At 54.6% G+C, this 12,323-nt stretch overlaps 6 protein-coding genes across 7 annotated transcripts; 3 read left to right on the forward strand and 3 right to left on the reverse strand.

Moving 5' to 3' along the window:
* Window positions 1-110: 110 nt before the first annotated feature.
* Window positions 111-1,129, forward strand: H310_12041 (hypothetical protein). Its single transcript, XM_008878952.1, has one exon. It carries the CDS (start codon window positions 127-129, stop codon window positions 487-489), a length of 363 nt encoding a protein of 120 aa, XP_008877174.1. The 5' UTR covers window positions 111-126; the 3' UTR covers window positions 490-1,129.
* Window positions 112-3,035, reverse strand: H310_12042 (hypothetical protein). Its single transcript, XM_008878953.1, has 6 exons — window positions 2,428-3,035; window positions 2,183-2,380; window positions 1,769-2,134; window positions 1,615-1,698; window positions 1,116-1,534; window positions 112-1,071 (listed from the first exon to the last, which is right to left on the reverse strand). The coding sequence occupies exons 1-6, from the start codon at window positions 2,947-2,949 to the stop codon at window positions 540-542; spliced, it is 2,121 nt and encodes a 706-aa protein (XP_008877175.1). The 5' UTR covers window positions 2,950-3,035; the 3' UTR covers window positions 112-539.
* Window positions 3,036-4,099: 1,064 nt separating this feature from the next.
* Window positions 4,100-6,085, forward strand: H310_12043 (hypothetical protein). Its single transcript, XM_008878954.1, has 5 exons — window positions 4,100-4,177; window positions 4,223-4,372; window positions 4,435-4,693; window positions 4,762-4,939; window positions 4,993-6,085. The coding sequence occupies exons 1-5, from the start codon at window positions 4,136-4,138 to the stop codon at window positions 5,897-5,899; spliced, it is 1,536 nt and encodes a 511-aa protein (XP_008877176.1). The 5' UTR covers window positions 4,100-4,135; the 3' UTR covers window positions 5,900-6,085.
* On the reverse strand, window positions 5,376-7,555 carry H310_12044. Of its 2 annotated transcripts, XM_008878956.1 has the most exons (4): window positions 7,514-7,555; window positions 7,019-7,463; window positions 6,016-6,971; window positions 5,376-5,949 (listed from the first exon to the last, which is right to left on the reverse strand). In XM_008878956.1, the coding sequence occupies exons 1-3, from the start codon at window positions 7,546-7,548 to the stop codon at window positions 6,156-6,158; spliced, it is 1,296 nt and encodes a 431-aa protein (XP_008877178.1). In that variant the 5' UTR covers window positions 7,549-7,555; the 3' UTR covers window positions 5,376-5,949; window positions 6,016-6,155. The 2 variants fall into 2 exon arrangements, with proteins under 2 accessions (XP_008877178.1, XP_008877177.1); XM_008878955.1 differs by having other exon boundaries at window positions 5,503-6,971.
* A 466-nt stretch (window positions 7,556-8,021) lies between these two features.
* H310_12045 (hypothetical protein) lies at window positions 8,022-10,857 on the forward strand. The gene is made up of 7 exons (XM_008878957.1): window positions 8,022-8,652; window positions 8,702-8,864; window positions 8,923-9,008; window positions 9,092-9,611; window positions 9,683-10,211; window positions 10,280-10,352; window positions 10,419-10,857. Exons 1-7 carry the CDS (start codon window positions 8,084-8,086, stop codon window positions 10,789-10,791), a joined length of 2,313 nt encoding a protein of 770 aa, XP_008877179.1. The 5' UTR covers window positions 8,022-8,083; the 3' UTR covers window positions 10,792-10,857.
* H310_12046 (hypothetical protein) lies at window positions 10,754-12,130 on the reverse strand. The gene is made up of 5 exons (XM_008878958.1): window positions 11,676-12,130; window positions 11,459-11,634; window positions 11,310-11,405; window positions 11,101-11,223; window positions 10,754-11,054 (listed from the first exon to the last, which is right to left on the reverse strand). Exons 1-5 carry the CDS (start codon window positions 12,123-12,125, stop codon window positions 10,838-10,840), a joined length of 1,062 nt encoding a protein of 353 aa, XP_008877180.1. The 5' UTR covers window positions 12,126-12,130; the 3' UTR covers window positions 10,754-10,837.
* Window positions 12,131-12,323: the final 193 nt, after the last annotated feature.

Consider the following 12,323-nt stretch of genomic DNA (forward strand, 5'->3'; position numbering starts at 1 on the left):
AAAATTCACACAAACTATTGCAAATATTCTGGGTACCAAAGCATACAAAATATCGTTGGAAGAAAAGAAAATTTTGCTTCCAAGTATGGATACAGGAGAATTCAAAATACTGAGAAGCTATCAAGCATGGAAGAGCGGCGGGCGATGCTGTTCGCTGTGAGCTCGATCTGCGAGGAAGAAGCGACGCGAGACAGCGTCAATGCTGAGTTTTCGTTATCGAGTAGTAGTCGATCGGTGCGGCCAACGTTGTCGCCTGATGCACTGCAAGTTCTGACAGAGGTCGCGATGAAGCAGCTTGAGCTTGTGGCACATGACCTGCAGCACTTTGCACGCCACGCCGGTCGCCGCACGATTTCTCCGGAAGATGTCATGCTCGTGGCAAGGCGCCAAGCAGGGCTCGTTCAAAAGTTGCAAGTGTTTCAGCGGCAACATGGAATGACCACAAACACAGCAGCGAAGAAGCGTAAGCGGAAAGACTCGTTCGATTAAATAGGACGACCGACTTGAACGGTCTTTGATGCCTGTCACTGTCGCATTCATTACAGGATCACGCATCCTTCGCACATGGACCGCTTGTGCCAGCTCAATGTGCGGCTCGGCGGAAGTGGCGCGGGAGGGAGTGGCTGTAGTGGTGCTTTGTCGACATGCTGTTGGGTCGCGCGTTGAATGGCGCTGGAAAACTGGTGGAATTCAGATGTAGGGGACAGGAGGGAGATGCGGCCGCCGTCCTTGCGTTTGTTTGTCCCAGACAGTGCCATATCGCTGAGGAGACCGCCCATGGGCTTATCGGATGGCGACGGAGGGCTGGACCTAGAATGGCAGTCCGAGCTGTTGCTGCGGCGACGTAGTCGTCTGTGATGGAAGTCACTGCCGCGCGACGAGCGCCGATGGCGATAGGCCGACTGCAACCGCGAATCGTGGATGGCACTCGTGTCGTCTTCAAAGCAGCGAAGAATGAGTGGCTCCGTTCTTGCGCCCTGCGACCACTCCTTGAACGACAGTTTGTGGTCTCGGTCGACGTCCATGCGCAGCAATTTGTGTAGAAATGCCACTGGGAGCACGCGATCGTATCTACAAGCACAATGAGCATCGCCGACACGCCCCATCAGCCGAACCGATTGAGTAGAGCGGTCTCGTAATCATCCTCGTCGTCGTCATGGCGGTCATCGTCGAGAGATCCAAAGGTGGGAGTGTTCCAGTGATGCGTCGCGTCGGAGCTGCACGAGCGAAATTTTCGCCTTGAAGATGTCATCAAGGCAGGCGAGGTCCCAACTTGATCGACATCATCGCGTGCGTCGTGGGATGCCGACGCGCGGCGGGTAGTTTGTACCGACGGGCCTTGCGACGATGACCCTGAACGTTGTCGAGGTGGTGGCGGAGGCGGCGCAACTTTGTTTTGGTAGATTTCGCACAAGGATGCGGCCATGTTGATCATTTTTTCAACGCCGAGGAATCCACTCTTGTCCACGTCGTACAGATCAAAGCACAGCCGCATCTTTTCCTCCGTGCTCCCCCGACACAACACCGACAGCGCCTGTTCCATCGAGATTCATCAAGTCGACAAGTCTGAACACGAATACAGGCCAAAAAGAAATCAAACTCCAATGGACGTACCAGCATGAGCCGCTGAAAGTCAATGTTGCCACGGGCATCGGGCTGCAGCACGTGGAAGAGTTGATCGGCACTTGCATGGGACCACTACAAACACCGGTGTGGGTGAGAACGCCATGTTTGAATGAAGATGAACGGTTGATGGCTCGGCACAAACCTCGGGAATGACACGAAAGAGGATCTGACGCAGCACGTCCTTGTTGATACCGTCGGCTGCCAGTGTCTGCCGCCGCATGGGCTCGTTATTCTGTTGCTGCTGCGACGTCGCGATGAGAAACTGAAACTCAACTTGGAGGTGTTCCAGTTGCGACCGATCAAAATGCGTAATGCCGTGCAGCGCACACACTTCTTGCTCGATGAAGTGTGGGTTAGCCCGTACATCTGCTCGCATGCCTTCGATGATGGTGTCGTTCAAGTTGTACTTGTTGTATCGAAGCAGCGACGTGATTGTGTCTGCGTCCACGTGGGAGGCATGTTCGAGGGCGACCTTGTAGCCAAAGCTCGCGTCGCCGTCATTTTCACGCTGTCCACACGCGGTCAATCACCATGGGCGGTCGTTGGGATAGTTTACCACTGATGCCACGATCGACTCGGTGGCGAGCTCCAAGAGACTTAGCGCCATGATAAAATGCGCGACGGAGGAGGAGTCCATGCTGCCCGCAAGCATGAACCGCCAATACGCGGTCAATGCAGGAAGAGGGATCTCGCCAACCCACACCGTCATGAACCACTTGGACGCAAGGAGCGAAGACAGGACATGCAGGTCCTCCTAGAACGACGTACGTGAACTGTTGCAGACGACGAGGAAGACCTTACAGGTTCGAGAACAGACGCGAGCGCGGGAACCTTGGACTGAATCAACTTGGCAAATACGTCCATGTCAACATGAAACCCTTGCAGTTTCGGCATGCGTGCGAAAAAGTCTGACGGGAAGATGCGCTCCATCAAGACAGCGTAGATCCAAAATACATGCTCTTCGTCGTAGTCCCCAGTCTTGCCATCGGTTGAGACGAGACCCATGAGGAAACTCACGACGTCGGCGTGACCTTGAACATACCCCACACGAACGTTTCGAAGAGAATACGCAAGCAGGATCCGCTTGAGAGCGTTGAAGTGAGGCGCGAGTGGATTCAAGTCCAAGTCTACGTCTTCATTCACGTCTTGGTGCATAACAAACCGGTAAAGGGACACGCCGGTCCGAGGGACGTCGAGGTCGATCTGGCGAATGTCGACGTCTAATACCGCGCCGGGGGATTCTGCTCGCGTGCACAGGTCGTGATACATGACGGTGCTGCGCGCTGCAAGCACTTGGGCACCCGACGATTTGTACCAATCCATCACTTCCTCGACGCCGTTTACACTCACGTGCTTCCTCGGCGGCCGTGTGATGATGGATTAGTGCGTTGGACGACTGTAAAATCCCGACGACAGCTACAGTGGGATGGAAATGATATTTTATTATTTCAATACAAAGATCAAGAGAATTTGCCGTTAGTCATGAAATTATTATGGCACATTCGATCTCAATGTAGGGGAATTCTGTATGCCCATCATCGAGAGCGTCAAACCTAAATCAATATTTCGCGTTTTTCACAATTCAGCGATTTTGAAAATATTAAGCGTACTCACACGTGCGCCTCCATCTTGGCAAATCAAGCGCAGGCAAGAGGGCTTCTTGGCATCACGGGAGCCTGAACCATGAGGGTGAATCTCATCGACACGAGTATGTATGTGGTGCATTTCAACAGAAAGAGAACGTTTTGGGAGAGATTGCGTGCCCACACACCCAATGTCCATGGAGTGCAGCGTCTGCCCGACTCTTCGATATCCAGTGGTAGTGCGCGCCGCACGTCATCCCAGGCCGGGACCGACTCACCCAAGGGTAAGAGTGACAGGACGATGAATGAAGTATGTGTGGCGGCGACCGACTAGCCAGCCCTCACACGCTTAGTTTGAGTATGAACAATTGGTGGCTCCAAGGTACAATGTCCAACTTGAAAATGTCAAGTCTCGGAGGTCACATAGCCACGGCAACGCTGCAGTCGCTTTGGTTTGGTGTGGCATGATGAGATCATTCCATCGAGTTTACACCGCATAGCCCTTTCGCAACCTTCTATGGCAGCGCGAGTGGCAAGAACAGATCAAAGCGCTCTAGTGACCGTGGCATTTCGAGTGAAGACATGGTGTACGCAGCTGTCACTCACTGGTCCCGGTTGTCAAACGATGCCATGAAACTACGAGCAATTGAGAATGCAGCGCACAAACTGTTCGTAGACGATGCGCAAGGTGTGCTCCACGTTTTCCTGGGCGTTCTAGTTCGTCGCATCTCGTTTGAGGCGGGGGTGTGTTTCTCCACCAACTCCAAATATTGTTAGGAAACTAATAGAATTTTTTTTTCTTTATCACATGTCAAAAATCTTCCAAAAAATATCACCTGAATCACCGCATATATATTGATCTTTGTATGCCTCACTATAATCTTGGAACACAGCCCATCACTTTGAAATCGAGTGTCCGTCCCATCATGATGAGCATGACGACAACGATGGATGCTTTCCAGGACCAGGTGCGACGGTCTAACTCCCCTGCGCGACGTCTCACTACTCTACAGGCTCGTAGCTGCTATCATGCACTTCAATCGACAGGAGACTGGAAGTTGCAGGTCCAGGAGCTGTCGGACCTTCAAGAAATGTTGGACGACCTCCACCGTAGTGGACAAATGAACATCGATCTCATCATGGAGTCCCTTTTGCCGCTTGCTGTAAGACGACTCTAGCGCTGCATGTGTTTTTCTGTATACTCCTCAACTCACATCCTTTGTAGCCACTCATGCATGCTTTGGTCACCTCCGTCCGATCTGAGGTGGTAAAGAAAGCTTGTTGCTCTGTGGCCCGGTTTGCGTCCGTATGCGGCCCTATGTTCGATCCATTCGCGAACCAAGTCCTTCCCTCATTGATTCAAATGGCATGCTCGAAGGTTCAAGTCGTACGTCGCGCCGTGGAGGACTGCTTTGCGGAGTTGTCGTCGTGTTCACGCTACAATCTCGACGCGTTTTGCAACCACTTCAACACGGCCCGTACTGGTATCGAGTCTGAATATTGTCCATGCAGCACACTTGTAGTGGATACTGACCATTCCCTCCTCGTGCAGATGAATCCCGTTGTCTCCTCGTCAAGCAAATCCCAATTTACCTTAAGGCGTGGCCCAGATCCGAACTGGACCCACATTTTGATCAGCTGAAGGGGTTATTGCACCGTGCATTGCGCGACAAAAACGACCTGGTTCGCATTGCAGCGCGGGGAGCGTTTTGTGTGCTTGCCGATACGTGGTGCGATCTCAAACATTGTCTAACCCACAGTACCATCTAATGTTGCTCTATAGGGCTGAGCACGTAAATGACCTCGTGGACATGCCATCACCGCGCCACCGATCTTGTTTCGCCCAAGAGCACCCGTCTGCTAATTTCACGATGCAACTCGTGGCTAAATACGCCTCCCTAACTCCTCCAGTCCGCACGCCATTGCGACCAACGAATCCTTTGGCGTTTTCGCCTTCGATCAATCTGGGCCACGGCACACCAAGTGCTGCGGGAAAGCAATTGCCGCGCCGCCGCCTGAACAAGGATAGTATATGCGCAGCATTTGACCCGACAGAGTCGGTCTTGTCGTGTTCGTCCAAGACTTCTTCAGAAGAAAACACTGTCGACTTTCCGACGCAGCAAATGGCAGCTGCGGAGACCATACAACGTGCAACAAAGGAATTCGATCGAGAACAACGTGAGGTTGCTCTCGCGCGTTTGGATTCGAGCGCTAAACTGACCCCTCATGCCCAATTGGACGACTCGTTGCAGCACCCGTTGCGGAGCATCTCTGCCAAAGCTGCCTCAACTCGAAGTGCGCCGAACCAGCCTTCAATCGTCAAGTCGGTGGTTGGTACGCTGGTGACATGGTTGACATTTGCGAGTGTCCTGTTTGCATTATACACAGTGACAGGAGCAGTGCTGAGTGCGCTGGCGCTGCAGCAACGTGGTGGACTCCTTGTCGAGCTCGAGCAGTTGGACATGTCCATAGCCCGTACGTTCCACGACCTCCAGACCAAGGAAGTCGCGCTGGAGTCTGCGATGGCCGAGTTGACGTCGTCGATGGCTGCCCAGCGCCACGACGCACACGAAGCGATGGACGCGTTGCGCGAGTCGAGTGCCGCCTGGAACAAGTCCATGCGCGATGACATGGAAGCGTTCAAAGTGGAATTCATGGCGATGTTGCTCAAGCCCGTGGATGCGGCGTGAGGATCCCAGGAGACATGCGCCGGCTCACAATGACCACACGTGTTGCACGCCTATTTATTGCATTCAAAAACGATTGAACAAACACGAGTGTTCTCATCCGATAGCCCAAAGAATACCTCCGGCTCAAAACACACAACGTGAACGCTTTGAAAGGCTGGGTCGGGTTCCGCGTTTACAGAGGCGTCCTACTAGTTGATGCATGACCGACATGGTTGACCTGGCTGGTGGGCGAAATATATATCCAAGCGTGCGTTGCCTAGGCGACGGTCGAGCTGCCCTGTCGTGCCAACTGGGCCATTGCGAGATCCGCCAGCACGAGCGCCGACATGGCTTCCGCGAGAGGCGGTACCCGAGGCAACACGCACGGGTCGTGGCGCCCTTTGGCTTCCAACACTGTGTCTTGGCCATCGTAGTCGACGGTCGATTGAGCTTGTCCGATGGTCGAGACGGGTTTGACTGCAATGCGAAAGTAGATGTCCGCGCCAGACGAGATCCCGCCGAGGACGCCGCCTGCATCGTTCTTGGACACGCCGAGGGATCCCGACGAGCCAGCACAGAACGGGTCGTTGTGCTGCGACCCACGCATACGAGTCCCGGCAAATCCAGAGCCGTATTCAAACCCCTTGACGGCCGGCAGAGACAGCATAGCGTGGGCCAGCATCGCTTGCATCTTGTCAAAGCAGGGCTCGCCCAGACCGACAGGAGCGTTGCGGATCACACAAGTCACGACGCCGCCAATGGAGTCATGCGATGCCTTGCACTCGCGAATCGTTGTTGCCATCCCGCATGCAGACGGAATGTGAGGACAGCGAACCGGCACGAGGTCGCCGGCAGCACCCCACTGCGACAGGTCAAATCCGTCCGGGGTCGGCACTTTGTCGCCCACTCGGTTGTATAACTCGCCATTCAAGTCGGCGTAAGCTGGGGACGAGAGATCCGCGGACGATGCGATGAAGTCGGCTTCGGTCGTGCCGGGTCGCAGCAGCACCCGCAGGCTGCCGATTGAATCCACTTCTTCTCGGGAGTACAACGCAGCGTTTGGGTTGTTTAGATCATGCAGAGGCATGTCCACCTAGTTCAAGACTGGTTAGCATAGGAGATGGATGTCAATCAACATACGTGGCCAATGGAGCTGACCCATGACACGATCTGGGTGTTATACTTGAGTCGCAGCCACTTGTCTGCGATCGCACCAGCGGCCACACGACCAATAGTCTCTCTGGCGCTCGCGCGACCGCCACCACTTGACGCACGCACGCCATACTTGACTTGGTACGTGTAATCCGCGTGGCCAGGTCGCGGCACGTTGCTCATTTCTTTGTAGTCCTGAGGCCGCACGTTCTCGTTCGGGACGAAAACTGAGACAGGTGTACCCAACGTGATGCCATGTTCGGTTCCGCTTTGAATGGTGACAAGGTCCTTTTCGTCGCGCGGGGTTGTGAGGGAACTTTGTCCTGGTCGGCGCCGCGTGAGCTGCGGTTGGATGTCCTGTTCCGTCAGCTCAAGGCCAGGTGGAACGCCATCGATGATAGCACCGACACCCTTGCAGTGCGACTCGCCAAACCTAGACATAGCGTGCATGAGGACGCGAAGCGGGCACCGGCGGCGGCCTACGTCGTGACGCGGAAGAAGCGGCCAAACGTGCTCATGATTGCCTAAAGATGTTGTGCGTCGAGGGATCTTCCTCGTCATACTCCTTCCGGATACACCTTGGTCGTGATTGGCCAAACGTCCAAGTTTATCCGGATTTTTGCGACTTGCCACGTGAAAATTATTGGCGCTGCGGAGGTGGATGGATGCGCGCGTTGACGTTCCTCGATCGAGGTGTGGCCATGAACGAGGCCTTCCAGCTCACGAAGTTGCAGATTCTATGCACATAATCCACCAGCCGTCGTTCGAGGTGGTGGAATTTCTTTTGTAGCGATACACAGTTCACTCTATTAAACTTACCGTGTGAAAAAGTGCGTGGACATCTTCAACCTGGCTCAAGGCCCACATGGGCGCAGAATGCACTCGTATGCTTGACATGAGCTCGACAGACGTACGCGGTCTCAAAGGCCACCTCGACATGATTCGCTCCATTGCCCCTGACCGGTGCCCCCCTTGGGTCGGGTGCGGATAATATTCATTTATCCGGACGATAGGCCCTGCAATCCCACCGTTCGAAACCAGCGCTTGTTGAGGATGCCGCACGCAACAGCGTCGTCGGAGCTGCAAGTCCAGTGGGGATCGTCTGGACTCGTCATACGTCATGCTTTTGTGGCAGAGGTGACAATGCGTCCCGGCAAAGGATCGTCCAAGTCAAAGATATCGTTCTGGGATGCCAAGAAGATGTTGGAGACACTTCGTGTTCAATTCGATCACGCACGAACGGTGACGAAGTCCAATCAAGACACGATGCTTGTTGTCCGCTTGTACTTCTTCAAAGCAGAGGCGTTCAACGGTGCATTCTCCACTGTGTCTGGGCAACCAAACAGCACCGTGTTCGCCCAGGGCAATGCCGTCGAGATCCACATCTCGGAAGTCGACACGGTGTCACCCTCTTGTCCACTTGCTGTGACCGCGCCTGCAGATTTTGACCAACACTTGAGAGGCTGTCGCGCTGACACGGTCCACATCAAGGGGCTCCCGGCAAAATGGTTTGACGTGAACACGAGCCGGTTCCTCGACGACGACCCTGTGGCTGCCACAAGCACCTACATGAAAGAAGAGCATGCTCTGCATCAACTCTTTAGCACGTTTGGCACCATATCGTGTGTATACATTATCGAATTGTCACGAGTTTTCACTCAACTCTCGTAGGGCGATCGAGGTCGTTCCAAGTACCACGTCGTCGGACGATACCGATGCTGCGTCGGCAAAATCCACGTCCCTGTTTGACTTGTATGTCCAGTTTAAGACATACGAAGGAGTGCGGAAGGTGTTGTCGGCGCTCACTGACGGCGGAAGCCGCGTCCTGTGCCATGTACGTCCGTGCCTGCATTATGAATCGAGGCTGACGGCACTCTTGTGGAACGATCTAGACGTCGCATGTCAAGCTGTTCGTACCCCTTGTAGCTCAAGTTGACACGACTGAGTACCTCAGCGATGCTAAAATTCGTCAGCGCAGGTACTGCGCATCCTTCGTTGGACCCGCATGCAGAATGATCCAAGTTCACTGCACTTGGTGGCTCACGGCCGTGTTTGGTGCAGATTTGCAAGGGACCAGCGTATACATGAACATCAAGCGAAAGCTGCGGCGGCAAGCGCTGCCGAAAAAGCGAGGCAGGTGTCGGTAGAACAGGCAACGGCATTGCTTGGGCTGTTGGGTGACGATCTCGACGAAGTTGCAGACGACGCCATCAAGTTGTCTGTGGGGCTGACCGAAGTCAAGGCGGCTGCAGCCGCCTACGCCGCGTTAAAGGCGGCGCCGTCAATGGAACAAGTGGCGACTGTGCGACTGGCGCTGGACACTGTGCGCAAGCAAGTGGAAAAGGCGGTACAAGACAAGGCTGAGAAGGACGCTGCGGCCCAACGAGCCACCTGGGCCAAACAAGTGGACAAGGCAGCGACGGTCGCGCGCGAGTTGAAGCTCGCGAGACTGCACAAGCAATTGACCCAGGCGAAAGACTCGTTTTCCGATTACATCAGCCACGTAGCGGTCGTCGCAGATGTGGCAGCGGCCGACGAAGCACTCGCCGTGGCCATGGCAAGTGCTACCAAAACTCCTTCGGTACTCACACGACTTCAATCAGATATTTTAGTCGCATCGCATGACGTGGTTGATTCCCATGGTTGCACTAGACAAAAGATGGAGGCACGTCAACCCTGAACAAAGCCGAAGACGTCCAAGCGTACTTGAAAAAACTGGACGAAGATGTCGACGAAGCCGTGCATTCCGTGGAGGCTGTCGTCAGACGGTTGGAAGCAGTTGGTCGGTTCTACGCTCAATCTGCTGCCATTGCCAAGTGGCCGACCCCGTCGAAGTGCGCCCTTGACGTGCAAAGCCTGCTGCAAGCAGTTGAAGACGAGGCGTGGGGAGAGAGCACTGAAGACTTGACGCAACGTCTAGACCACTTGGACAAAATGATGCAGGCGACGGAAACGCTGCATAACCTGGAACGCCGTGTCGGCGAGATTGCCGCGAGACTTCCTTCTACCTCTGCCAATCCACGCGACGAAGACGACGACGACGACTCTAGAACACGTGCCCTGCATCTGCTCCACGACACCCTGCGGGACGCGTTGCACAGCGTTGCAAGTCCCGACGAGTTGCCCGAGATCGAAGCACAGATCCACCAACTCGACGCAGACGTTGAAGAATTTCGACAAGGTAGTGGGAACCAATCGGAACGCTAACCGACGGTGATGCGTGGCTGGAACTGACATGCGCGCACGTAGAGAAAGCCCAGCGCTTGAAGGATGCAGCGTCGCTGCCGGCCCAGATGCATCGAATTCGGGCGGCTCGAATGCGGTACGACTTGTCTGCAGCTCCCCTGTACACCAGACTGTCGTGACTAACCGAGGGGGCATTGGCTAGGCTTGCAGCATGGCGCGAGGACCAGAAGGTGACAACAAAAGAATATGCCGTGCAGCGAGTAACCCAGCACCCGGATCGCCACGCCAGTGAATCCTCCAAACGTCCGCGGCTGGTCAAGTACGTGGTCGCGTCTCGAGGCCGTTTGGCAAGCACAGTTTGGCTCAAGGACCCCGAGACGGGAGCGATCAGGGCACCCAAGACAGAAGAGGAGCGGCAGTTGGAAGACATGGAGGCGTTACGCATCCAAGTTGTGGAGAGCCAGCGACGGAAGGAGGCGGAGGCAGCAGCTCAGGTTGCGAGGGAGGCCGAGTTGCGCGCGCTTGTTCTACAAAGCATGAAAGCATCGAAGCGAACCAAATTCGCGACGCCGTAGTGCATGTAGAGCATAAACTAGTCTCATTCACCACCTAACTGTGCTACTAGTCATGCTTGGCCACGGGCGTCGACGGCCACATTGGGACCAGCTTGGATACGTGCTGCTGGTAGATGGCATAGTTGGGGTACTTTTTGAGCGTAATGTCCTCCGTGAGACGAGTGCTGCTTTGGAAGAGCAGTGAGAGCAGGATGGCACCGACGGCCGTCCAGTTCAGGGACCCGCTCGCAGACACTGAAAACAAATACACCGTCCACCACATCCTACCATCTACAGTCAGACAGAATTCATCGCAGAAATCGGCCGTACGACTGCTCTGCAAAGTAGTTGGGGTGGCGGCTATAAGCAAATAGCCCGGTCGTGCAAAAACCAACGTTGTACGGGTTGGGTAGCTCGTGCACCTTCTTCTTCGTTCGCTTGATCATGCCCCATCTACAACAACCTCGATGAGTGTGCTTGCAGTCTTCCTGGACGACGAACGGCAGCACGACCGCGTGCCTGGATGATCGAGAACGTACTTGGCTTCTTGGTAGTTATATTGCTGCTGGTCGGCGATGGTTTCCAAGATGAGGAGACCGGCAAACAACAGGGTGAGGCCCAAGTCCCAGAGCGTCCTGTAAACAGCCACAACGACAGTCCTGACGATGCGCATGACGCAGGATGGTACCAGTTGTCCAGGATGTCGCTTTTGTACTTGTTCTCCCACACGTTGAACATCACTTGGAGGGGACACGTGATGAGGAAGAGCAAAATGTGTTGGTAGAACGCGATGAACACCAACGAAAACACGTGCCACAGGATGGGGTTCGTAAACCCCGTCCGAACGTGCTCCCATCGATAGTCCTACATGCGCGTAAGCATCGTCTTGACGGATGCGCACGCACCTCAGCAGTCCACTTGTACCCGCCGCGGCGATAGAAGTTGAACGTCAGCCTGCCGCCCCAGTGCGTAATCAGCAGCACTACAACCACCAGGCGCAAGTCCGCGGCGAGTCCACGGTTCCACGCCACAATCAAGTAGTTCCAAGCGTATAGCACTGGAGTTATGGACCACAGCCGGTCCACGTGCGAGTAGTTCCCCGTCGATACTTGCAGGAGAAAGCACCCCGTGGCAATCACGAAACACAACACCAAGTTGGACACTATTGGCGGGACGGCGCTGTACGAGTCGCTGGTGTGAACGACTCGGAAGATGTCCAGCACACAAGCTTCCAGGCTCGGCAGCGACCACTCGCGGCTCAACTCGCGGCACAGGACCACCATGGACACGCGGCGGATGATCACTTTATCGAATTTACCGGAAAATTTTAAGGTATTTGCAGAGGTTGAACGCATCGACCGACCATTTTTCGCAGTTGGAGTGTTTGTACAACTTCATGACACGCGGCGAAAGCCGGCGAGTACTGAGCCACTGATCTCTTTTTTATGCACGTCGCGATAGCGAATATTTATGGATATTCGGCCCTTTGCGCAAGTATTTGCGCAACCCCTGAAACATGATATTTATCGGGTTTTGACGGTACTTTTGGTGTT

The sequence above is a fragment of the Aphanomyces invadans genome, assembly GCF_000520115.1.
Source record: "Aphanomyces invadans strain NJM9701 unplaced genomic scaffold supercont1.35, whole genome shotgun sequence".
NCBI classification, from domain to species: domain Eukaryota; phylum Oomycota; class Saprolegniomycetes; order Saprolegniales; family Verrucalvaceae; genus Aphanomyces; species Aphanomyces invadans.

Excerpts from the sequence above, each read along its gene's own strand:
- H310_12042 (XM_008878953.1), bottom strand. The coding sequence starts at position 2,949 with ATGGATTGGTACAAATCGTCGGGTGCCCAAGTGCTTGCAGCGCGCAGC. Across the intron at positions 2,135-2,182 it reads AGTCGATCGTGGCATCAGTG|CGTGAAAATGACGGCGACGC; the intron begins GTAAACTATCCC and ends GCGTGTGGACAG. Across the intron at positions 1,699-1,768 it reads TCTTTCGTGTCATTCCCGAG|TGGTCCCATGCAAGTGCCGA; the intron begins GTTTGTGCCGAG and ends CGGTGTTTGTAG.
- H310_12046 (XM_008878958.1), bottom strand. The coding sequence starts at position 12,125 with ATGCGTTCAACCTCTGCAAATACCTTAAAATTTTCCGGTAAATTCGAT. Across the intron at positions 11,406-11,458 it reads AGCGACATCCTGGACAACTG|GACGCTCTGGGACTTGGGCC; the intron begins GTACCATCCTGC and ends GGCTGTTTACAG. Across the intron at positions 11,224-11,309 it reads TATAACTACCAAGAAGCCAA|ATGGGGCATGATCAAGCGAA; the intron begins GTACGTTCTCGA and ends AGGTTGTTGTAG.
- H310_12043 (XM_008878954.1), top strand. The coding sequence starts at position 4,136 with ATGATGAGCATGACGACAACGATGGATGCTTTCCAGGACCAG. Across the intron at positions 4,373-4,434 it reads AGTCCCTTTTGCCGCTTGCT|CCACTCATGCATGCTTTGGT; the intron begins GTAAGACGACTC and ends CATCCTTTGTAG. Across the intron at positions 4,694-4,761 it reads CTTCAACACGGCCCGTACTG|ATGAATCCCGTTGTCTCCTC; the intron begins GTATCGAGTCTG and ends CTCCTCGTGCAG.
- H310_12045 (XM_008878957.1), top strand. The coding sequence starts at position 8,084 with ATGCCGCACGCAACAGCGTCGTCGGAGCTGCAAGTCCAGTGGGGATCG. Across the intron at positions 8,865-8,922 it reads GAAGCCGCGTCCTGTGCCAT|ACGTCGCATGTCAAGCTGTT; the intron begins GTACGTCCGTGC and ends GGAACGATCTAG. Across the intron at positions 10,212-10,279 it reads CGTTGAAGAATTTCGACAAG|AGAAAGCCCAGCGCTTGAAG; the intron begins GTAGTGGGAACC and ends GCGCGCACGTAG.
- H310_12041 (XM_008878952.1), top strand. The coding sequence starts at position 127 with ATGGAAGAGCGGCGGGCGATGCTGTTCGCTGTGAGCTCGATCTGCGAG.
- H310_12044 (XM_008878956.1), bottom strand. The coding sequence starts at position 7,548 with ATGAGCACGTTTGGCCGCTTCTTCCGCGTCACGAC. Across the intron at positions 7,464-7,513 it reads CGCTTCTTCCGCGTCACGAC|GTTTGGCGAGTCGCACTGCA; the intron begins GTAGGCCGCCGC and ends CGCTATGTCTAG. Across the intron at positions 6,972-7,018 it reads GGGTCAGCTCCATTGGCCAC|GTGGACATGCCTCTGCATGA; the intron begins GTATGTTGATTG and ends GTCTTGAACTAG.